This window comes from Tauraco erythrolophus, chromosome 1 (genome assembly GCF_009769465.1).
Source record: "Tauraco erythrolophus isolate bTauEry1 chromosome 1, bTauEry1.pri, whole genome shotgun sequence".
Lineage (NCBI taxonomy): Eukaryota > Metazoa > Chordata > Aves > Musophagiformes > Musophagidae > Tauraco > Tauraco erythrolophus.
In genome coordinates, this window is record NC_141465.1 from 74,111,514 (window position 1) to 74,137,184 (window position 25,671).

Here is a 25,671-nt window from a genome sequence, read left to right on the forward strand (position 1 = left end):
ACTAGGGCATCACCTTCAAAATACTGTTTTCCTACGGATATATACTGGTAATTCAGAGGAACAATCTAAAACTAAAGAAAAAAATGGGTCTCAAGAATACTCTGAGGCACAAGCATGGTCATCATGTCTTTCACAAATGAAATCTTTTACAAGTAGTTACATCCTGCACTGCTGTCTATTTTTCTTCAAATCCAGATTCAGAAAGTTGACAAATATTACGAAAAGGCAGGTAGTGGTCAAATACCCCTCTAGATCGGTATTCTAGTAGTTCCTCTGATCTGATATTAAGCTTGATATAAAAACTTAATACCCCATTTTTCTGACATATTTAAATCCTGAAAGCACTCTTGTTTATTTTATTTAATATTTCTAAGTAAAACCTTTCAGGTTTCAGTGTTCCTGCATTCTGGAGATACAATAAGAGAACAAAACTTTGCATTCAAGTTTTAAATTACCTGTGTCCCCAAAATAACACAAGTTACTCAGTCATTCCATTTTTTTTATAAGCAGAGACAAAGTACATAGATTACAGAAATAGGATGCAGGAAAATTATTTACTGGGTAGGTACTTTTTTATAGTAGTTGCATCAGGCCTGGGATCAGTCTTCATGGCAAAATATACTGCTAGTGCTGTCTGATCAATATGAGAGATTACAGTATTTGCAGCTTCAACAATTTCATCAAGTCTTTTCATTCGTTCCTAAAAGGAGAATAAAAAAGGTGTTTAGCACTATGAAAATCACACTACTCGATTGTTGATTCTACCAACGCTAGGATAATTGCAAAGGCATGCAGAAATAACATTAGATGATTCAACACGTCCTCTTCTCCACTTTTTTATTTAAAAACCTGATAAGTCGTCTGCATTATCAAGATTTCTCACATATGTAGTCCATTTCACTGAAAATAAATTGTAAAATATGAAGTAGGTATATGCAAAATGCAGAACTTACAGGAAGAAAAAACACCTTTCAGTACAAATTAGTCTTCTTGAGTAATGGTAGCAGTCACTCATCTCAGAAATAAATATAAAATCGGAATCAAATAAATAGAAAAATATTCAACCTACTGACATATACACAAAGCTGTTTATCTTCCAAGACAAAAAAAAAAGCAGACATATGTGAAATTTTCTGTTCGCAGTTCTCATTTTTGACCACAGTGACAGATGGTGGACTTAACTGTGTCATTACAAGGGTTCCTGTCCTCAGTTGTCTGAGCAATTCTGCCAAAAAAAATTACCAATCCAGTAGAGGAGCAGAATGGGCTGTATGCTTGCCTCAGTAACCACGGTTTAGGATAATATCATTGTAGCCTAAACCAGTAAGGAAACTTACAATGTGTTTAACTTCACAAGGAGTAAGTGATAAGCAAGCATGCTACACAAAGGCATACCTTCTTTCACTCTGCTGTGGGATTAAGTAAATGACAGTCAGTTAGAGAGGCAGCTGCCAATCTTATTAGGAATTTCTGCTTTATAGTACTGGATACAGCTCTGGCAGTCACTTCAAGACCACATACATATAAAGAAAAATTCAGCCATTTACGTTACACGGATGTATTGCGACAAACATGTACTGAGATAAATCACGTTTTAAAGTGTTAAATAACCTTTTCAGAATCCAGTTGATGAAGTCTTGCAACATACAATGGAAGATGATTAGGAAACGCTTCTTTCAACTCATTATACATGTCAGTGGTATCCAGCCTAGAAGAGGAGGACACAGCATGAAAGTAAAGATTCTGGGGTTTTTTTTGTACAGATGCTTCAAGTTTGTGTAGTCATGAGAGTAGACATACTTGGTCATCCACTGTATTTTTAGATCTCTTAAAGCTTCAGCAAATTCTTCTTTTGCATCTTTTTCTTTTTCCTGTTCTCTTTCTTTCTCTTTGCTGCCATTTTTACTCTTTGATGGTGATGGTATCAGATGATAGTGAACAGTAAGGACATCCTGGAGGTGGGAAAAGAGACACATACTGAGAAGGATACAATACACTTTTTTCTGATGCTGTACAAAAGCCAAATCATAGCAAACAACTACTCTGAGCTATGCATGCATTGAGTAAGGATTCTGAGAGCAAAGGTATTAGTCATTAAGAATTCAAGAACTACTTTAGCTTTTTATTTTAAGCAATGCAAGGATGTAAATGTTAAAATGGCACACTGACTGTAAGACAAGAAGGTCTAAAATTTAGCAAGTTTGACATTTTTGTATTCATACAATTTCACATAATATTAGTTAGGGAATCAGAAGGGTGGGGTTTCTTGTTTAAAAAAGAGCAAATCGCTTGGTTTAAAGGCAAAGGAAAAAAATCAGTTAGAAACCCCATTCTACAAATCTGGAAATAAACAACTGAATAAAGATGACTGAATTCTAAGGAGTAACACAACAGTAGCATAAACATGAATCATGCCACAGGATACACAAGTTTACTCCTCCTGAAAGAATATTTCTTCCATGTGCCTACTGAATAAGCTGATGCATCCACAGGCAACTGTTTTCCAGTTTGCTGCTACAGACTTCCCAGTTTCACCTGTATCTGTGCCCCAATTAAGCAAACAACTGCAAAACTTTTTTCAAACCCTTTATGTCTGCACAGAAGTATCACTATAGTTTGAGTTCATGCTACACCAGTCGACAAACACTGTGAGAGAATCAGCTACAGCTATTTAAAAGGAAAATCCTAAATAATCTTAGACCATACTATGAAGTCTATTTCCTGAGATGATTTATATATAAATTTGCAAATGAGCCAGCATCAGACTTAAGTAATTGCTTCTGAAAGTTTACAATTGCTGAGGGAGGCCATTTTACTGGTTTTGGTTTTACTGTTGCAATTTTTTAAAAAGCCTCTCCCCAAACAGTGAGGGCACACGTCCAGTTATTTTACATACAGGATATTTCGCAGAGAAGATGACTTAAGTTTAAATCCTCTACGTATCATTTCTCTGTTATAACATTGTGCAAAATATTGTGTTGCATGCTCAACTGCTGTGGCAATTTAATTATTCATATCAATTATTCCAAAATACATTTGTGGGAATAAGTTTCCCATAAAACAAGTCAGTGTTGCCTAATGAAATGGAATCTTGTGCAAAAGATGGAGTTATTTCAGGTTACTTAAATAGTGAATAAAAGGTGACTGTTAGAAACTGCTATGCCTTGCAATAATGGACTTCAACACCACACTTCTGAAACTATTCAAGAACATTGATGTAGAACAATTTTATTTGAACTGATAGTTCAAACAGACCAGCAGCTTGCTATTGATTACTGGAAAAATACTGATAAGACAAAGTAACATCAATACCCCCTTAAAAACATTTTTCCAGCTACTTAACATGTAATTGCAGATGACCCACAAAATTGACATTTACTTTTTTTTTTTTTTAAACCTAGTTTAGATCACTAATCTACATTAAAGCATAGTTTTCACAGGAACTGTCCCACGCACACGCATTTCAAGTATGAAGAGCGTGACCAGGCAGTACACCCAAATAAGACTTCAACAAGATCTGGGCCAGAGCATGACAGAACAGGTCACGAAGGCAAACACATTCAGTGGAGGATATAGCAGTTAGGAATCATCATATGGAGCTGGCTAAGGTAATTAGAAAGGTAGAAAGCGACAACGTAGTTTATTAAAGCAAACCAAACATTTTAAGACGCCTAAGAAGCTAGCTCAGTACAAAAATCTGAATCAGTAATTTACAGTGTTTTTTAAAAGACATCCTCTATTGAGAGAAATACTTTCTCAAGAAACAAACTTGCCTTCCTAATATTTTCTTTCCTAACATTTTTCTCATATTTCAGGATTTAGTTCTTAAAAAGTTCTCTTCGATCTGACTTGGCAACATACGTTTGGAGTTATATACCCAAATGGCCTCTGCATTCTCAAGCCTTGTCTATATGAGAAGACTACTACTCTAGTTATCAAACCAAGCGTAATTAGATTAACAAATTCCCAGTTATGTAGGTCAACACTTTCATTTAAGAGACTAATTCTAGGTAGCTAAACCATCAATACTTAAATGTCATCTCACCCTTCTCTCAGCTAGGTAGTTTTGGTCTCACGAGATTCTGCAAGTATTACAGGCTATGACCATGGAAAGGAAAACTATGAGCTTCAGAACCAGGCACCCTCCTTTTTCAAAAGAGCTTACAGAAAAAGAGGTGCACACTTCTCTACAGATATCAAACTTACTTCATGGGACAAATAAGGTTTAGGTGCGTATCACATTTAACTGAAGTATCACAAGACCATAAGAAGGACTGAAAGCCTCCTTTTCTTTAATCTGTCTGTAAACACTAGCATTATTTATAAAGCTTGGCAACCCCTAGATACCAGAAGAACCCAGAATGGCACCATCATTGCTGTTACAAAAACATTCATAGTTAGAGATTAAGGAGAAGGCAATTCTTTACAATTCCATGCTTTAATCTATTTTCTTATTCAAACTTTGCTCTAACAATTCCACAGCGACAGAACTGCTAGAGCAGTGTACTAGATTTGATGTTATTTAAAAAGCTATAAAAAGATATAGAGCTATAGACAGAGATAGGCAGCAAGCAAGCATGTTGTCCAGTGAAAAAATGACTTTAAGGAAACTTCTAAATCAATGTGAAAACTGCCCTTTGTTTATCCTCTACAAAAAATCAAGCAATATCAAAAACTTTGAAAGCATATAGGATATGCCCTTTGGTCAGTGTACTCTGTGCTGTTTGATAAGCCCCAGTGAGTTTACTTTTAACTAGAACTGCAAACTGCATACATACAACAAGCGTAACGTCCTCAAAACAGTCACCTCTTAAAAGAGCTTAATTAACAATTAACAATTATGTTTAAAGATTTAAATTTAGATTTTTGTCCAATGATCCAACATCTGATATTTTATGTGGAAAAGACATATGAACTATTGTTCTTTGTACATTAAAGTATTCCACAGCAAAACCAACCACAGGAAAAAGCTCCTTGAAGGAACACATCCCTGGTCTCATTTTCCATTTAATAATATTGTGCATATCTGCATATACACACAGTTGAATGTGTATAAGGAATTTTTATCTACTTCAAGATGCAAACAATTCATGCAACGTTGCTCATTTTTACAGCAACACTCTTATTTAATTGAAAATTAATGAAGTTTCTTGAAGTCACCAGCCAGGCTTACACAAAATTCTCAGATGTGTACTTCATCCTATTTTTGAAGGCCTCCTGATTAAACAGGGGTAGTGTCTTAATGCTAAAAGGAAGTCGTTCTTTTACGTTTGACTTCACAATGGTATTTATTAGTCTTCCACTAGTACTTATCAATATCTGCATAATGTATTTCTTGCTTCAAACTGGAGGAACAGATGGCAGAGTAGGGAGGAAGATGTAGAAATTTTCTACCCCTTCGCTAGTTGGTACATACTGCTGTTCAAAAGCTGGATTACGTAAAACAATTAAAAAATGCTTCTTACAGACCAGAAGTACTCAATGATGTGTTTTCATTCTAACTATGTTTAGGACAAAACTTGGAGACAAACAGAAAAAAAAAAATCAGTTTGTAACTGCATTACAAAAGTTATGTTGTGAAAGATGAAAGGTACATAGAATCAATTTGGTTTTCACACTGTTGTTTAGCACGTGCCTCCCCATTAGAGACCAAGAGCAATTCTAAGGGTACATCAGCTTCCCAAGTCGTAGCAGTAGGGCACTGCCTTCCTTCATCGGGGATTAGTTCAAAGGAAAAGCATCACTGAATTCTGAACTTGATACATACTACAGTTCAGTAGTTAGAAAAAAAAAGGATTTTTTTTTTTTTTTAAGTCCAGACACACTGAAGATATTAAGTAAAAACCCATGGCCAAGGATTGTTTTGGGTTGTGATTTGGGTTTGGAGGTTTTTTTTTAGATAAAATTAAGTTTCCCAGAATAGCTCCTCGAGCAGAAAATTATGGATTAGGCATACAATTCTGCTAAATGTGTCCAGTAAAAAAGACACCTGCTTATAATATGGAAAGAACCCATGGACGTTTTTGCCAGTCACAAAAGAATTAACTATCTTCATTGGGAAATTAGGTTGCCATTTCCTGGCATAAACTCAAACTGCTTTCATGTGAAATAGAGAAGCTGTTGAAGTACGGGCTGGACAAGCAGTCAGGTGGATCGAAAACTACTGAATAGCCAGGCCCAGAGAGTGGTGACCAGTGGCACACTGTTGGAAGCCAGTAACTAGTGGTGTACTCCAGGGATCAATACGGGATCCAATCCTGCTCAACATCTTCATTAACAATCTGGATGATGGGGCAGAGCGCACCCTCAGCAAGTCTGCAGATGATGCCAAACAGAGGAGTGGCTGATATGCCAGAGGGTCATGCTGCCATCCAGAGGGACCTAAACAGACTGCAGAAATGGGCTGTCAGGAACATTATGAAGTTCAGTAAGAACTGCAAAGTCTTACACCAGGAGAAGAATAAACCCACGCAATAGCATGTGCTGGGAGCCACTCAGCTGGAAAGCAGCTTGGCAGGAAAGAACCTGGGGGTCCTGGTGGATACCAGCTTGAACGTAAGCCAGCAATGTGCCCTTGCAGCAAAGAGGGCTGATGGCGTCCTGGGCTGCATTAGACATACTACCAGCAGGTAAAAGGGGGTGATCCTTCTCCTCTACTCTGCACTGGTAAGGCTACACCTGAAGTACTGTGTCCAGTTCTGGGCTCCCCAGTACAAGAGAGACATGGATGTACTTGAGAGAGTCCAGTGAAGATCCATGAAGATGATGGACTGGAACATCTCTCGTATGAGGAAACGCTGAGAAAGCTGAGACTGTTCAACCTAGAGAAGACAAGGCACTTGAGGGATAGAGGGAGAGAGGGAATCTCATCAATATGTGTAAATATTTGTAGGGAAAGTGTAAAGAGAAATCAAGACTCTTTCTAGTGGTGCACAGTGACAAGATGAGAGGCAATGGCCATGAAAAAAAAACACTGGAGGTTCCTTCTGAACATCAGGAAATATTTTTTCACAGTGAGTGTGACTGAACCTGGGGCACAGGTTGCCCGGAAAGGTTGTGTAGTCTCCACCCCTGGAGATATTCAAAAGCTGCCTGGGCACGGTCCTGGTAAACTAAGCTGTAGGAGGCCCTGCTCAAGCAGGGGGGTTGGACCTGATGACCTCCAGAGGTCCCCTCCAGCCTCAGCCATTCTGTGATTCTTTGAAAATAAAAGTACTTTCAAACAAGCAGAAACGCCCACCCTGGATTTCTGGTAGTGTCATGCATAAAGGTGCAAGTTAACAAGTTCCATCTCTCCTCAACTAAACAAAAAAAAAAAGCTTCCACAGATTAGTCGTCACCAGTATCAGAGCAAAAAACATACATAAAATAAAACCGAGATTTGTAAATTAACACTTTTAATCCTACAACAGGACCTGGACTTGTCTGTGAAAAATATGAAAAATCTACAGATACCTTTTTGACTGACTGGGTCACAAGAGATCTACATAAACATGTTTTCCATGCTGAAAAACATCTTAACCACATGTAAACTTACAGCAAGGCACGGTAAATATTCAGAACTTGCCAACTAGGAAGCCCTCAGAGTTGTGCACTCAGAAAAATAATGGATCTTTTATGGATCGATGCTCTGAGATACTCTGTGTTTTATTTTTTGCTGCTAGTACGCTGATGCCTCTTAGGAGTAATAGGTGAAAGTATCAAGAAGAACAGTTTTTATTTTGGCTTGGGTGGGTATACTGCTCAGATCTGAACACAAATCTCTGTTCTAAAAACAAAAGAAAAAACCATGCAACCTCTTGGATTTGTTTAATTGGTTTTGTTAGGCAAAGTAAGTTATGATTCAAGTTTAACTCCCTTGTTAGAGATTCATTTAGTGAATATTTAATGCCCTATTCATCAGGAAGCTGTGCATTCACATGGCATTTTAAATCATCTTTCTAGAAGTGATCTGCATAATATTCAGATGCACTATGAAAATAAAATTACCACAATGGGCATTAAAATCTTTCTTGTGAAGCTTAATCACATTCCCACACAGTTATTACACTAAGACCAGAGGTAAGTTAGCAGGCTCAGTTACCAGCTTACTGTTAAAAAAAATAACAGATTAAGGCAATAAACTGTGTTATTCATGATTTCTGTGCCTTATTTCTAACAGAATCCTGACTAATTTGCATGTCACTCCAGAACACAGTACCTTGAAAACAAAAAAATGTAGTTAGCCTTACAACTTAAGAATGAAACAATAAAAAAAACCCATCACAGCAGCCTTATAAAGACAGCCTACTAAAGCAGGTTTTGGTTTTTTGTTTGTGTTTTTTTTCTTATAAAGACTGTTTCAGTCTGACTGCTGACACAATACTGTATTACCGAATGTAAAAATATGAGAAAGTACAATATTAAACACTGTTATGTTAAAGGTCATTCACTGCCTACCCAAAGTCTTATACATGCTCCAAAATTCTTTCTGTAAATTCTATCTGCTACATCACTGTATAAACTCTAGCCTATAACGAGTTATACTCGATTTGAGTAGAATCATGAACTGAGAGACTTTTCAATCAAGTCTGTCCCTCCCAAGAAAAAAACTGCTGGCTATAGTACGGTTTTTTACAACTAACGAAGTCAGCTCTCAGTTCAGTAGACTTGGTATACAGTTAGATGCTCAATTCTACATGAAAGTGTTAGGTCCATACTCAGTTCTCAATCTGCAGACAGAATAGAATAGGCAGAAACGCCACAGAAAACCTTGACCACAAACACTGAAGACTCCTGAGTATTTAATAAAGAAAAATTACAGACCACTGATCACCACATGCATTTTTAGAGCACTTATTGCACAAGTATCCAGATGCTCACGTGCCTCTCGGCTTTGTATTACAGTAGTGTTTTGTCATTCTACCAGTAGACATACTTAAGGTGCTGAAGTAAATAACTCAGGACTAAGGAGGCAGATGAAGGAGACAAATTAAAAACCAATACTGGTAGACAAATTCTTTAAGTCATATGCAAAAAGACTTAAGTATATCTTTTTCAAAAACTAACATTCAGTACCTTTTTAAATTTTCCTTGTCGCTTTGCTGCAGACTGCCCCTGGGAGTTAGAATAACATACTGTAAGAAAACATGCACACACCACACAGGATGGAGACACCTTCTCTGTACAATTACGGTTATACTTTCAACCTACAGATTTTTAAACTTTTAGAGAGTCACATCTATGATCAAACATGCTTTTAAAGCATGCTCTTTCAGGTTTTAAAAATTAATAAAACAATACATTATTGTGTATACAGTCCATTATTCCTGTAAGACAAGCAAGTGTTGTTAACCACTTAGCTTAAATTAATAAGTTACAGAAATTCAGCCTCAAAAGCGTAGATTTTAGGTTTTGCCTGTTTAGTGGCATTGTTCTATTTCATAATAAATACACACAAATTAGATACGTTTTCCCCTCAAATTGCATCCACTTGCTGACCTAGAGACAAATTTGCTTCCTAGTCCTCCTTTTTTGGCTCCTGGTACATACTGAGGTTCACTAAAGGCAGCAGAAAGTACCTGATGCTATTTGATACAGTTCGTTTTCCAGTGAAATATGACCATAACAGTAATGCCTTAGACTATAACATGAGACATGACTCTGCTAGAATTTATCTGTGTAAGCTCTTAAGTATTCCTCATCACATGAAATTTGACAGGTGATACCTACCTCCCTCCTACTTCCCATCCCATAACCACTTAGTCTGGTTTTAAAGTAAGATAAACATGAATTACAAACAATAGTTCAAGGAAGCACAGGATTCAAGTTAGGGAAACTATACTACACTACTGTAATGGATTTACCATGCATTTCATAGAAGTATACTTCCAACCTTGCGGGAACCAAAAAGAAACATAAAACTAAGTATTTTAGAGTTCTTAGTTACTGGGTTTTTCCTCACTGATCCATAAATTCTCCCGACAGACATTCTCTAACCTGCAGTTACATGCAATCTGTTCCAAAAGTACTACCTACAATCAAATCAGATTGAAAAAACTAAACTTTTCTACTCAACAAGATCTAAAGGTACGTGCCTACCTACTCACAGAAACTTATTTTCTATAAAAACATACTCTAGTTTTATACATGTTATTCACCCACATCTAGTGATATATGGACATAGATGAACTACCTGTAAATACTAACAATCACCAGGATTGATTTAAATTTACTCTCAGCTTTGCCATCTATTGAAAAATAGCTAAGGCAATCTTCTAAAGACCTTAGCAGCAGAAACACATAAGAGTGATCTGGTTACTATAATCACTGTTGCACTACGGATTCATAAAAGTTAGAAACCAGTTTTTACAGGATGCTGTATTACGACCAGAAAAACCTTACAGCTTTTTTCTAGCATCACATACAGATATCTTACATTACTCTGTGGGAGCACAGAGTCATGTTAGTGGTTGACAACATCAGTGTGCAGCAGGTAAGAGTATCTGCTTATGCATTCGAGTCAGCAAAATTCCTACTCCTTTAACAGTAACATGTAAGTGTTAAGAAAACAGATACTTTTGCCGAAAATTGTAAGCATGCAAGGAAGAGTATAGCTGTTTATCAGAGAACCAACATGCACAAAATATATATGCACGTATTTTTCATTCCAAAATTATACTAAGCTAGGCAATAACACAAAAATCACTTTTAAAAGCTCCACACCAACAAAAAAGCAGTTGCTTCTAGAAAATCAGGACTCGAGTGAAATAATTAGAATTCAAAATTTAGAAAATGCAATTAAGTTTGAAATTATAAGATGAAAATAAAGATAGAACTACTCAGAAGTTACTTTGAAATTATAATGAAACAACTGCTTCTAAAATGTGTTACGTTACTAAACCTAGTGCTCTTTAAAGAAAGAGAAAGAAGCCATCATCCATTTCAAATACTCACAGCTTTCTTTCCAAGTTCTGTTTTAGACAGCGTAAGAGCCCCTGCAAGATAACATCCTGGTCCTGCTCCTTTAGGTATTCTATTCAAAGAAAGAAAGTTCCGTGTTAAAAACAGATTCATTAATGTTCCATGGGAATTACAATAAAGAACCTGAACAGTGAAAGAGGAACACAAGTGGAATTACCAAGCCTAAACAGGTAGACACTATCAAAGTATCACTTTAGTTAGGTGCAGAGGCAGCTGGTTAGATGTAGATGAGAAAAACAGGACTTCAGTAACTTACTTGTCATCGGGCAGAGATGTAACAAAGAATGGCTGACTGTGTTTTGGTGGTAATGTCAAACTGTTGGATTTCTTCTTCCCTAAGAGAGCAAGGCTATGGTTTTCATAAATATCTAAGCTCAAGGTACTAGATAACCTGTGAGAAACAATAAATGGAAGGTCTTTGATGCGATCCAGCTCACTGTTCTGTTCATGACGAATTTGTAAACGAATAGTGTAATCTCCTTTTTCCAGTTTCACAGAATACTGAAAGAAAGAAGTTCTCATAAATGCCAAGATTAAATACTTCACCATTCACAAAGAAACCCAGAAATTAGACTGTCATGTTCTTCTTGATCCATATAGTTCCAGCCATTTGAAATACACTAGATTGCTTAGTTTTGGAATCTCCTGAAAATAGAGTGTTTTCAAGACTTGATAGCAGCCAAAACACATTTTGGATTGACTAAAAAAATAAGTTTTCAGATCGCAAAATAGGCTGACATAATTTGTTTCTATTCTAATACTGTATTAACTGCTCAAATAATAACCAGAATTCTTGATAAACTTTCAGTTCAAAATATCTAGCAGGTTTGCCTTGATAAACTTTCAGTTTACTAAGTAACTTTGGGTGCTCTGTAGTTTAGATCATAGGACATCATCTACTGTCTCAAACACTGTACCAGCTTTCACACTGAGGGACCCAGTATTCCTGTGAGATTTAAGGCTGTAGTTTAAAGAGCTGACAGACTCTGCACTGAGCTTTTTATATATTCAGCTAGGAGTATCTCCATTATTAAAAAAACAACCCTGTCCTCCCCCCACAAAAAACCCAGAACCCCCTACAAAAAAAAAAAAAAAAACAGGCTCTCAAGTACTTAGTTTGGAATACGTTCTTTCATTTCTATCAACCTAACAGGGCACCATGTGGATGTTTTGAGCAGTAGCATGCTAAGTTTCCTTTCTGTTGCTGCTGCTATAACATAAAAGGCAGTTTTAAGTAGAAACAGACAAAACTTCAGAACTATCCTGCTCCCAAAATCTCTCTCTCCTGGGTTAAGGAGTCACGATTCCTGTTGGTGTTTCTTCCTAGACTAAATAATTTTGAATTGCTTTAGAATTGTTTTATGATGCACAACACCGGAGATTTACAGTGTGGTGATCCACCAAGTGTAAGTAACAGACTACTTCAGTGATTTTTAGATTTCGTAGCATCTTAAAAATGCAAGTTAAGGAACAGAAGTTTAAATAATGCAATTTCTGAAACTCATTTATAAGATACAAAAGACATGCCTTAGCTGATCTTTATACAATTCCAGAAGGATCAAACTATTAAAATAAACACTACATTGATTAAGTTCAACTGTGATTTTAGTTGGTAAGAAATCGTTTCAAAACCAAAAACTACAGTGTTTCTCTTACTAATGGATCCTTTCCACCTTGAATAAAAAAGTCCAAGGTATCATCTTTGTAAAAAAACTCAAACAAAGACAACGAGAACTTGAATTCACTTCTTGAGAAGCATGAGTCAAAACTCAGAGTTGTTAATTTGCAATTTCTTGTAGAAATAAAACACACCATAACTCTTCCTCCTTCCTTGGAAGAGGAAAACAAAATCATAATAATCTATTTCATGGAAACAAACCTGTCAATCATTACTTCTTTTCATACAAATATATCACCACTGAACCTGTCTTCTTGTGAAGATACAAGAACATTATACCTATGCATCAGGAAATGTTAGGAGCTAACAGTAGGCCTGGGACATAAAAAGAATGAAAGTTTTCACACTGTGCAGAAAACAGACAGTAAATACATTACGCTGTACCTGGTGTGGATAGGCATCTCCTGAACCCATTTGTCTTTTGTTCTGGTCAAAAATAATCCACAGTTGACTATCAAATTCAGATTCGTACAACAATTCACAAAGAAGCGGACAGCTTGGAGTTACTTCTCCACTCTTAGGCTATTAAAAGAAAGGTCAGAACATTTAATCCACTACTGAATAAAACAAGTACAATCTTTACACACATATTCAAAAGGATACCTGAACTAAAGCCCATTTCAAACAACAATAGTTCCTGAAAAGAACCAAATCAGAATTTTGACTGTATAGAGTCTAGACCTTGTTTCTGATAGAAAGCTAAAGTTAAAATCTGGTTTTAGAAAACATGCTGTATTTATTAGTGACTTTTAAAAAAATAACCACCCATAACCCTTACCTGATGGAAGTTATAGGTCAAAATCATCTCATACAGTTGACGATTATTTGGTAAAATATCTCTGGACCCCAAAGGTTTTATTTTTGCACTCACTGGTCTGCAGTTAAACAACAAAAAAAACAACAGAAGGTACTATTAAGAAACACGCATCCTCCACCAGAATTTGTTGTGCTTAAGCAGAAGCATATTCTGAAGTGCAACTGAATTCAGCACACGCAACATCTCTTAAATATGGTAACTATCCAAGCAGCATAAATTCCTCAGTTACAATGAATGTCAGTTCAAAATCAAGGTTTAGTGATATTCTAGACACTGCCAAAAAAAGAAGCCAACAGAGCTTGGCAAGCACATCTAAATGCTCAGAATTGAAGCCTATTAAAAAAAAAAGAGAAAACAGACTTCAGGATTGAAAAAAAAAAAAAAAATCAGGTTACTTTACATCTGTAGCATCCATGCTGCAGTCAGCATTTTTAGTAATAGATTGAAAGATTAACAGCATCACAAGTAGAGGACAGAATAAATAGTTGGATATTTTTTGTGTTATAGAAGGTTGTATCAGAAGACAATTTGTAAGAAGTCTTACAGAAATCAGAGCAGTAACACAGAAGAAAGCTAACATATACTACCTACGTAATGTATATAAACTCAGATACAGTTATGACAAGCTGTTGTTCCGAGCAGCAGAAACACTTTAGACCTTAAGCATCAAAGAATATAGGCTAAATAATGACACAGCAAAATCAGAGCTTCAGAAGTAAAGAACAGTAAAAGAGGGTGGCGTGGCATCATTTAAGTTTACATTTCATTCATCCATTCATTCTCACAACCTTTAATTACGTGATCAACATTTTTCTAGAAGATCCTGTCAGCTCTTTCATTGTCAACAGCGTAGACTAGTCACCCAGTAAAACATCTGAGCTGGGTCAGACCACAAGTCCATTTAACGCAGGTTTCCTAGTCAGGCAGACACCAGATAGACTGCTGACAGAAGACTTAAGAACAGAATAATACCACACATGATATGTCTCCCTAACACTCACCCTGCCTCCAAGCATTTGAAACTCAAGAGACCGAATGAGAAGCCATTCAGTACCTTTTTTCCCCGTGTCACGAGTCATTACTTCATTCAAGAGATACTATTCACATCTTAATTTAAATACATAAATATTTCCCATTAGTTTAGTTGACTGTAGTTTGCTTACTGTCACAAGTGCCTCAAATATTACAAGGAGACAAGATTATCTCCATTTTACAAACCACGAATGAGACAAAGATATATTAGAGTATTGGTTTATTTCCTCACTTAAGGCATATCAAATCGGGTACTTCTAAATCTAAGGTTAGGTGGCATGTTCATTAAACATCAAACTCCTAGCAACCTCAACTCCACTTACAAGTATCCAAAAGTCCTAGATAGAGGCCAAGGTCTCCACTGAGAGGTCCTAATAATGGGAAACTTTGGATTACTGATCACTGTAAAATTGTGTGGCCCAGGTCTTAAAAGTACTGCTTAAACTGTATGGCATTTCTTTCTTCTCCATACGCAACCAACTGAAGCAATTGCTGCACCAATTCAGAATTTTTCCAACAAAGCTTCTCCAAATCAGCATGTGTCAAACTGACAACACCACCGTTTTGCACACAAAATTCTGCACCACATCCTACAAAACCACTTCCAATCAAGCAAGAGAGAGAAGACAGTCTTCCCAGGTCAAAATTGGACAGGATCTGAAGCAGCTGCTTAAAAAAAACCTGAAACAGACAGCACCAAATAACTCTAATTTGTTTATTTAGATGTTAAAGTGCCTTTTACCTCTAAGTGACTCCTTTGGAAGCAATGTATTTTTTTTTTTTTTAATTAGCTTAAGGAAAATAACTTGTGTGGAAAAAGTCACTGTAATTCCCAAATTTTGTCGAATGTAAAAGGAACCAAAAAGGAGAATGCTGAGAAATTTTAATTGATGCTTCCAAACATACTTAAAATTTGACAAGAATATTGTTATCCTAAATTTCACTGTTAACTTGTTACTGTTTTAGCCATATACTAATAGTTTTCCCACTTTCCCAATACAGTTCCCCAGAAACTCTACCTGAGCGTTTGAACCCAGCTTTTCAGATTTATGCATGGAGCAATGTCTTCATACTTCAACAGGGACTGAACATCAAATCGTACGATGCCTTCTGAAGCGTGCTAAAGAAAGAGTATATAACAATTATGCTTCTGTGCACTTATAACGTCAGATGCGGACCATCTGTTATGTCCCTCAAAAATCCGATGCAAACTGTATTTATACTATAAGTAGTAATACTGCGTGAGTCTGAAAGTCACAAGCTTATCTCTATTTTAAAACAACAGATATATTGGGACTTGCAAAACATTAGCAATTGGAGATAAATTCTTAAGTTATCAAGGGGAAAAAACAAGTATACAGAACTGTACAAGTCATACTTCGGGCAGGGCTGGGTTTCGTTTGTGCATTTGTGACGATTTCCTTTGAATATGTAATTCAATAAATACAAGTATTATTCATCTAGAATCTTAAACCAAGTATTTTACGATGCTTCTGCTTAGGATTATTATTACAAAATAGCTTAACTTTGCTAAAAAAATCCACAATACTACATACACAGGCTAGTGATGGGCAAAATAGTTCGAAAACTTTTTTCTAGCAGTATCCCATGACAAAGCCACCAGTATATCAGTACTCTCAAAATTTTATTTTATGAAAGTTATAGGTGCTGAAGAAGGATGGACAAAACTATTTGTATTCTCTCATTTTCAACTTTTCATTATTCAGTGGATCTAATCCTGCTGGAGTCAGGGGAGCTGCTGTACACATCGTCACCACCTGCTCCTTCTTCTTCTGCTCTAGTGGTTCAAGACTGGGTACTTGAGCACAATGCACCCACTCTTTTTTCCCCAGTTTATTCAGCTCTTAGACCCTAAATACATACAAATTCGCTTGAGGGAGAGCTATAATTTTCTCTGGCCTTAGCTGAAAAAAAGAGTGAGAAGCTAGGATAAATTCGCATAGTGCTGTTTCATGTAGGTATTGTGATCTCAGCTATCTATGAAAGTCCACTCCTGAGGGATGCAAAGTCAAGCCAAGCCAGGTTTTCACAGGATAGCAACGAACACAGGAGCGAGCCAAAGTACTGTAAATAGTATGATACTAGTGTTCTTAGTAACTTTTTCAATCCTTTAGTATTACAGAGTCTTAGGAATCATGACATCACTATTCACTGTGCCTTCAACTGCCCTAAATAATGAATCTCAAATCAACTGGTACATCTCAATAAAACATGGAACAGAAAATAAATTCTCATGACATTTTATTCTGAAAATGGTATTCAGAGTGTTGTCTTTTAGTAATGGTAGTCTATATATTCAAGTTTAAGAACTGTGGTCCCAAAGTTTACTCACACAGACAGTTGCTAGTGAAATATAGTGACAATTTAAGCCTTTTAGTATGTCCTTTCTATTGGGGTCGTGTTTTAGTTGGTTTTGTTTGGTTTTTTTCCTCCCTCTATTGATTTATAATAAAAAGGCATAGAAAAATTCATAAACAATGGTAACAGGCATATCTGTAGGACTGAGTTCCTATTTACCTATTTTTAAGGGAAAATATGAATACATCTCATGTATAAAGATACTTTTAGTCTTTTAAATACAGGCAAGAATGAAGAAAATATTTTTTATTTTTCTGAAATACCACAGGACTTTAGAATAACTCAAAATAAACACTCTGTAAAACTTACCATGTTTAGCTGAGGAGTAGCACAAAGCACACCATGGAAAGAAATTGTATAATTAATGCTAACATCGCTAAGGCTTGCCCACCACCGAGCCACACAAAATTCAATGGTTTTTCCAGCCTGGGTAACAAAAGCACAAAGTCAGACATAAGCTCCCACCTTCTCCTTCTATTCACCCCAGCCTCCCTCAACCCAAGCAAAAAAAATGGGAATATAGCTCAAAAGAGACCCTGTTATGTCCAGTTTATTCCAATTGTATAGGTCTGTACAGTACCAAGTAAGACACTCTACTTTGTTCAGAAAATACAGGACAGCTCCAACAAAACAGGATGACTAATGACTGCATCAAAACAAAGAGTGTCAGGGGTATGACCTACAGAGAAAGGTACAGCTTTTAAATATTACATCTTCATTTTGTCCTTCAAACTAGGCAGACAGGTTAGTTCATAGACTAGTTTAATGTGTGTGCCCTAGAAAATGTGTATCAGAAAAAAAGAGATCTCGTCTCGCTCTCTGAATAAATAAGATGACAATAAGCTTGGAAGGTTTGGGGTGGTTGTTTTTTTTTTTTTGGGGGGGGGTGCGCGGTTGTATGTGGGTATTTTTTTAACCAACATAAAATTCACAAGGTGTCAGCAGGACAAACTTAGCTTAGCATCCCCCACCTGACATTTTCACAGACGGTAAGGGAGTGAATAGCACAGAAACCACAAGCACTCTTAGGCTTTAGAGCTATACAACTAAATTAAGCAAGGTGGAGAACAAACTTGAGAAGTGGACTCTAGTATCCACACCCCTGAACTCTTAGCTCACTACTTGTTTCTGTTCTGGACTCCTGAGCTAGCATTATTCAAGCTAAGCCTGCTGTATCTAAGCAGTATGAATGTAAACCAGTCAGTATCACCTGGCTTCAACATCAATGAGATGTCCCAGATTATCACATTAAGCACTAAAACTACAGCTGCCCAACAAGTCATAGCTCCTATTGGAAAGGGAAACAAACTGGTTTGTATAAACAAGTATCAAGAAACTGAAGAGACTGACATGTATTATAAGGGTGATACCAAATAATTGAAGAAACACTAGCAATCTATTAAAGATTTTTTCAAAACTGAAAACCTGATGCATTCGCTACTGTAACAAATTTATGGTTTCTTGGTTTTGGACTTTTTCTTTGGAAAAAAAATCCAGAATGAGTTATGTTATACTGCACTGATTATATTATTTCCTCTCTTCTCCATGCCACCCTAAGGCAACTTACTAAGACAGGAAATGCTTCAGTCACTGATCCTTTTTCTGGTAAGGATGAAAATTTGTAGAACTCATGACTTCTATATGCTTTTTGTTTCACTAGCTGAACAGCATGAAGCACAAACTTGGCAGTCACATCAGATGAACATGAACATACTGTCACTTCTAGATTAAAAAAAAAATTAAGTTTAGTTTCAAGAGCCAAGAATTTTAGAAGGAAAGCACAGATTCACCAGAAAAACACTAGTTTCACAAGCAACTTGTAATTTAAGAAGTTATGCAGTACACCAAGTGGCTCCATACGTGAATAATGCTTATATATCAGTTATTTACAAAGACCCTTTCAGATTAAGGAAAACTAGCTAAATTCAAAGATCAGTTAAGAGAAACATGACTCAACTAAATGGTGAAAACTAATCAGAGAGTACAGATATATAATCTGTACAGGTCAGATTGTGCTAAATTCCAAATTAAGAGTCTTACCACTAACTTCAGTCTCAATGAAAGATTCTTGAAAGGATTATTATTTAGTAATCTCATACAGGAAGATGAGGAAAAAAACCCTTTTTTCCCTCCTTGCAGAATTATGAGCTACTGGCCCATTATGAAAACCACAATTTCTTCAGTTAAGACATCTTTCAACGCTACATCCACGCACCTTAAAAAAACTAGGCAAACCTCAGACTAATACTCTTCCATAAACATGGGGTATTCCTCCAGTTATAGGCAACCACTTCTGATTGTATTTGCTGGTTTCTAGAAGACTGAGAATCAGGATTCTACTATACCAGAAACCATGAGATAACTCAAAATCACTCCTCTAAAGAGCTTAGAATTAAATAAATATTTTGTGTATTCATGGGTCAAATCCTTCAGTCCTTATTCAGTCAGAACTCAAAATGATTTCAAAACAACTTGTCAAGTCTGACAGATGAGGTTTTTTATTTAATTAACATGATAATTTTCCTTACCAGCCCATGTAGCTCCCTGTGGAACATCAATGAAATGCCTTCGGATTTGACCAGGTTTAAAATGAATATCTGTGTATGTCAGGTCATAACTTGATGATTCATCTACTCTGTATGTCAAGAAGAAAACAGAAGCAGTAATCAAACAAGCTGTGAAGCCACTTGTTTTTTCAAATGCAAAAATACTCTCCAAAAAAGCATACAATGAGGACATGCAGTTCGCAGCACCCATTTTTAATCCATACTAGTACTGAATCTGACAGCACAATGTATCTAAGAGATTTAAAACATCAGCTTCATTGCATTATGCAGACACCCTCCCCATCCACCTGAAGTTACTGTGCTTAAACGTAAGTATCAAAGAATCCTATTTTTCAGTGGATCTGCTTTTCCTGGCTGAGCATCTTTCCACTAAAGTGAGCTAAGGTATGTAAGAAGTTATATTTCTACAAACGAGTTAGAGAAAAGTTGCATCATTTTTTCTCAGGGCAGATTGTCCACTGAATAGGTTTAATAAGACACTCTCCTTCCTTATCAACATCATTGAAGTCACATGTTTAAACCAATTATGGGCACAATAGTAACTCTCTAAATTTGCTGTATTGAAGCCATTACAGAAGATTATCCTAATGTTCACCTGCCAAATAACGTCCCCTGCATTCACGTACTCTAATCTACTAGTTAGAAATGAAAAAACAAGCTCCCAGTTGACCTACACCTATGAGTATATCAATTAACACTTTAGCCAACAAGCCAGAAGTCATCAATATTCTGATGGACAAAGAAGCTGCTGCCACTGTGGCTAAGCCCACCAGAACACCCTGCCTTCTGTCTGCCAGGACCAAAACTACAAAAAAGTCTGCTCCTTTGTGAATGTTAGTGGTATGTTCAAGGACTCCCAGAGAAAGCAGGTGATGAAATAAAATGACAACATGCAAAGTGGGTACAGAAAACCAAACTAGACTTAAAAAATTAAGATCAAGCCTAGGTTTACTGACCTTGTCGGTATAACAACAGTTATTGGAACTCTGAACAGAGGGCCTGCATTAGGCATTGCTATATCATATCCACACACCTGATAAAATAAAATACAGTCACTTAGAATCTTTAGTCAAAACGAAACTATAGAAGACAAAATTAAAGTAGTTGCACAGTATTTTGAATCTTTGTAGTTATCACTGAGGAAAAGAAATCTTCATTTGACCACTGTCACCCTAGAAATAGTAAAACTGCAACATTCATCAAGAAAAAAAAAATTAGTTTACACATTCACAATCATTTTAGCCTTTTCCCAGAAGCTTTCAACCCACATTTGATAGACCTTATATCAAAAGCTTGGCCTAGTTTCAACTCAGAATTTGTCCCAAACAGCCTTGTTATTTTAGCTATTGTATTAAAAATATTTTAATTCTTGTTTTCCAGGATTATATTTGAGAAAATACAGTTCAATTTACCGCATCTTTCATGGCCAAACTGTAAATACTACCTCTGAATAGGGCCAGGTCCTGCACTTGGGTCACAACAATCCCATGCAATGCTATAGGTTTGGGGAAAAGTGGCTGGAAAGCCGCCCAGCAGAAAAGGACCTGGAGGTATTCACCAAGAAAGCCAACAGCATCCTGGCTTGTATCAGAAATAGCATGGCCAGCAGGACTGGGGAAGTGATCGTCCCCCTGTACTGGGCACTGGTGAGGTTGCACCTCAAATACTGTGTTCAGTTTTGGGCCCCTCACTACCAGACAGACATGGAGGTGCTGGAGCATGTCCAAAGGACAACGAAGCTGGTAAAGGGTCTAGAGCACAAGTCCTGTGAGGAACAGCTGAGGGAACTGGGGTTGTGTAGCCTGGAGAAAAGGCTGAGGGGAGACCTTATCGCTGTTTGCAACTACTTGAAAGGAGGCTGTAGTGAGGTGGGTGTTGGTCTCTTCTCCCAAGCAACAAGCAACAGAATGAGAGGAAATGGCCTCAAGTTGTGCCAGGGGAGGTTTAGATTTGATATGAGGAAAAATGTCTTCACTGAAAGGGTTGTCAAGCACTGCAACAGGCTGCCCAGTCACCACCCCTAGAGGTAGTTAAAAGAGAGGTGGGTGTGGTGCTTAGGGACATGGTTTAGTAGTGGACTGGGCAGTATTAGGTTAACGGTTGGACTTGATGATCTTAAGGGTCTTTTCCAACCTAGACGATTCTGTGATTCTATGAAAATTTATTTCATCATCACTTTGCTAAATTGTTCTCAGAGGGACCATAGAAGACTCGCAACTCTAAGCATCTTGAGCAAGTAAGTTCCAAGAAGGAAGCTGATCATATCTTCATTATGATCAACTACAATGCACTGGAAACATTTCAATGTTAATGTAAGGTTTGGGATAAGGATGGAGAGGGCTGAAAAATATTTTCTGTTGGTGGGTTTCTTTTGCAGAAGTGAAACAGGATGTTCAGAAGAGAAAATGAGAAATTTAATGGCTTTTGTATTAAATTTGTCCAAATTTGAACATAGCTGTTCAAAGGCAGCAAAACGCTTCTGTTGTACACAGTCATTACGACACATTTTTTTTCCTCCACCTTCCAAAATGGGATGGGGTAGAGGTGAGGAAACAAGGAAACAGGTTGCACCACTATACCCAAGGTAAAGCAAAATCTTGGGTTCATATGAGACTGCATGGCAACACCACAAAAGCTAGGCTAGTTCTTAAGCTACCACATAAAGAGAGAAATATTTAAGACTTCTTAAAACCACAAAATCTCTGTCCTCAGTAATAATACAGGACTGAGCCAGGCAGTCAAATGTGAAAATATATCCAGAGAAAAAACCTTAATGTATTGTTATTTAATTTGGTTTAAGTTATTTATATGCTTTTATTTTTTAAACACAGATACACGAAGTCCCATTGGTATGTGCTATACAACACTGGACAGCGTAACTATTGCTGAAGCCTGGATTCAGCCTGTGCAGTGAAATGGAGCGTGGCAGTATTTTCCACTCTGTAGAGTACACAGCTTTTTCTCCTTAAAAATTACTTCTATAAAAAGTTGATAGAGACCACATGAAAAAGAAAATGCACACAATCTTGCTTAGAAAACCAATACTTCAGTACCTCTGTATAATGTAGTCCTTCTCTCAGGCCACGCGGATCCACACGAATATTTATGTGTCGACACTGATTCATAAGCTCTAAATGACTAGGACACTGGACCCATGATGCATTTGAAGTTAAAGCTAAGTGAAGCTGGAGAGATATTCTTTCAGTGTTTTCTGTCAAGAAAAAAGATTAAAAAACAGTTCAGTAACAGTTATTTGTGCTTATATTCTACTGCAACACAATTATTTGCCATTAAAATGTACACATCGATAAAATCATAGAATCATAGAATTTCTAGGTTGGAAAAGACCTTAGAGATCATCCAGTCCAACCGTCCCTAATCCCCCATTAAACCATGTCCCTAAGCAGTTCATCCACCCTTTCCTTAAAGCACATCCAGGGATGCGGGCTCAACCACCTCCCTGGGCAGCCTATTCCAGTGGCTGACAACCCTTTCAGAGAAGAAATTCCTTCTAACATCCAAACTGAACCTCCCCTGACTAAGCTTATACCCATTTCCTCTTGTCCTGTCACCCATAACTAATGTAAAGAGCCCTTCCCGCACCTCCCCACCATCCCTTCTCAAGTATTTGTAGGCTGTAATCAGGTCTCCCCTCAGCCTCCTCTTCTCTAGGCTAAACAGCCCCAACTCCCTTAGCCACTCCCCATAAGTTTTATTTTCCAGCCCCTTGACCAGTTGTAATACGTAATAGCAACCAATTCCTTAGAGTCCTTGGATGTCAGATTCTCCACACAGTGCAGTGTTCTATATTATTTCTTTTAACTTGAGAAAAATAGAATAGCATCAGCGTACAGTTAAGATAAAGGCTGTACACAACTTTGAAATTTTCCCCCTTGAAACAGTCAAGCCTGAAGTCAAAGGTAGGCTAGTAAGCAACACTTCAATTGCCCACAACGTAGTCTAGAAGTAGGTATAAACTTTCTTGTACAGATACAAAGCCTTGCCTAATGCTGAGAAATAAAATAAAAAGCAATTGTACTAATTCTGAAGGTTATGATAGTTACCAAATTACATTATAGAGCAACCTAAGTGAGAAGTAAAGTCTATTAAAAAATTACTATGATTATCTAGTCTGACTTTGCAAACAGTCAATTTAGCCAATTTCACAAATTAGCTTCCATGCCAAAAAAGCTATGGGTTAAAGCACAGCTTCCAGAAAAGCAATCAACCGTAGTTGAAATGTTTTAGTGATTAAAAAATCAGCTTTCTCCTGCTCCAAAGATTAATGACACTTTGAAGAAAAGATTTCCACGTTTTCTAGTCCTATTTAACCTCAGGTTAATTTTCAGACATTTTATCACGTCTGTGTTAAGTAGAGAAAAGAACACACTATTATCAGATGTAATTCCCTCACAGGTACACGAGAAGCAATAAAAGCTCAGAGAGAACTTCAACAGACAGAGCAGATCAGTCTCACTTAACTTCTTACTAAATTTTTTACAAAGACGAAGCCAGGCAGAAAGACTAGAAGGCCTGCACGGATGAACAAGGAGCTCCTGGACCAACTCAAACACAAAAAGGAAGCCTACAGAGGGTGGAAGCAAGGACAGGTAGCCTGAGAGGAATACACAGAACTTGTCCAAGCAGCCAGGGATCAAGTCAGGAAAACTAAAGCCCCGATAGCACTAAATCTCACCAGGGACATCAAAGGCAACAAGAAAAGCTTCTATAGGTACATCAGTGATAAAAGGAGGACTGGGGAAAACATGGGCCTTCTTTGGAATGAAATGGGAGAACTGGTTACCCAAGATATGGAGAAGGCTGAGATACTCAATGACTTTCTTGCCTCAGTCTTCACTGTCAAGTGCTCCAGCTGCACTGTCCATGTTGCAAAAGGCAAAGTCAGGGGCTGGGAGAATGAAGAACTGCCCACTGTAGCACAAGACAAGGTTCAAGACTATCTAAGAGTCCTGAAGATGCACAAGTCCATGGGATCTGATGAGATGCATCCATGGGTCCTGAGGGAACTGACAGATGAAGTTGCTAAACCATTATCCATAATATTTGAGAAGTTGTGACAGTCTGGTAAAGTTCCTGCTGACTGGAAAAGGGGAAGCATAGCCCCCACTTTAAAAAATGGAAAAAAGGAAGACCTGGGGAACTACAGGCCAGTCAGTCTCACCTCTGTGCCCAGCAAGATCATGGACCAGATGCTCCTGGAAACGATGCTGGAAATGATGCTAATGCACAGGGAACAAAGAGGTGACTGGTGACAGCCAACATGGCTTCACTAACGGCAAATCATGTCTGACAAATATGGTGGCCTTCTATGATGAGGTTACAGCACCGGTGGATAAGGGAAGAGCAACTGATGTCATCTACCTGGACTTGTCCAAAGCATTTGACACTGTCCCACAAGACATCCTTGTCTCTAAATTGGAGACACATGGATTTGAGGGATGGAGCACTCAGTAGATAAGGAATTGGCTGAAAAGTTGCACTCAAAGAGTTGAAGTCAATGGCTCAATGTCCTCCAAATGCAGACCAGTGATGAGTGGTGGTCCTCAGGGGTCAGTATTGGGGCTGGTGCTGTTTAATACCTTTCTCAGGGACATGGACAGTGGGATTGAGGGCACCCTCATGAAGTTTGCTGATGACAACTCAACATGCTGGAGGGAAGGGATGCCATCCAGAGGGACCTTTGACAGGCTTGGAGAGGTGGGCTTGCGTGAACTCATGAAACTCAACAAGACAAGTGCAAGGTCCTGCACATGGGTCAGGGCAATCCCAATCACAAGTACAGGCTGGGCGGAGAATTGATTGAGAGCAGCCCTGAGGAGGGGGACTTGGGGGTGTTGGTTAATGAGGAGCTCAACATGAGCCAGGAATGTGCACTTGCAGCCCAGAAAGCCAGTCACATCCTGGGCTGCGTGGCCAGCAGGTTGAGGGAGGTGATTCTGCCTCTCTGCTCTGCTCTCTTGAGACCCCACCTGGAGTACTGCGTTCAGCTCCGAGTCCTCCAAAATAAGAAGGACATGGAGCTGTCAGAGTGGGTCCAGAGGAGGGCCACAAAGATGATCTCAGAGCTGGAGCACCTCTCCTCTGAAGACAGGCTGAGAGTTGGGGTTGTTCAGCCTAGAGAAGGGAAGGCTCTGGGGAGATCTTCCAGCTGTCTTCCAGTACCTGAAGGGGGCCTACAAGAAAGCTGGAGAGGGAACTTTTGCAAGGGCGTGTAG

General features: G+C 37.8%; 1 protein-coding gene across 1 annotated transcript in view; it reads right to left on the reverse strand.

Annotated features, from left to right (window-relative positions):
• The window catches only part of TPP2 (tripeptidyl peptidase 2), a 58,427-nt gene that overhangs the window by 11,701 nt on the left and 21,055 nt on the right, over window positions 1-25,671 (reverse strand). The window contains exons 14-27 of the mRNA XM_086620013.1: window positions 22,489-22,646; window positions 20,392-20,468; window positions 19,397-19,503; window positions 18,436-18,590; window positions 17,178-17,294; window positions 15,509-15,609; window positions 13,419-13,515; window positions 13,025-13,162; window positions 11,219-11,463; window positions 10,936-11,014; window positions 9,058-9,096; window positions 1,801-1,952; window positions 1,612-1,708; window positions 570-700 (exon numbers count right to left, since the gene is read on the reverse strand). Of these exons, the coding sequence (XP_086476139.1) occupies window positions 570-700; window positions 1,612-1,708; window positions 1,801-1,952; window positions 9,058-9,096; window positions 10,936-11,014; window positions 11,219-11,463; window positions 13,025-13,162; window positions 13,419-13,515; window positions 15,509-15,609; window positions 17,178-17,294; window positions 18,436-18,590; window positions 19,397-19,503; window positions 20,392-20,468; window positions 22,489-22,646 (1,693 nt within the window). The remainder of the gene's footprint in view (window positions 1-569; window positions 701-1,611; window positions 1,709-1,800; window positions 1,953-9,057; window positions 9,097-10,935; window positions 11,015-11,218; window positions 11,464-13,024; window positions 13,163-13,418; window positions 13,516-15,508; window positions 15,610-17,177; window positions 17,295-18,435; window positions 18,591-19,396; window positions 19,504-20,391; window positions 20,469-22,488; window positions 22,647-25,671) is intronic.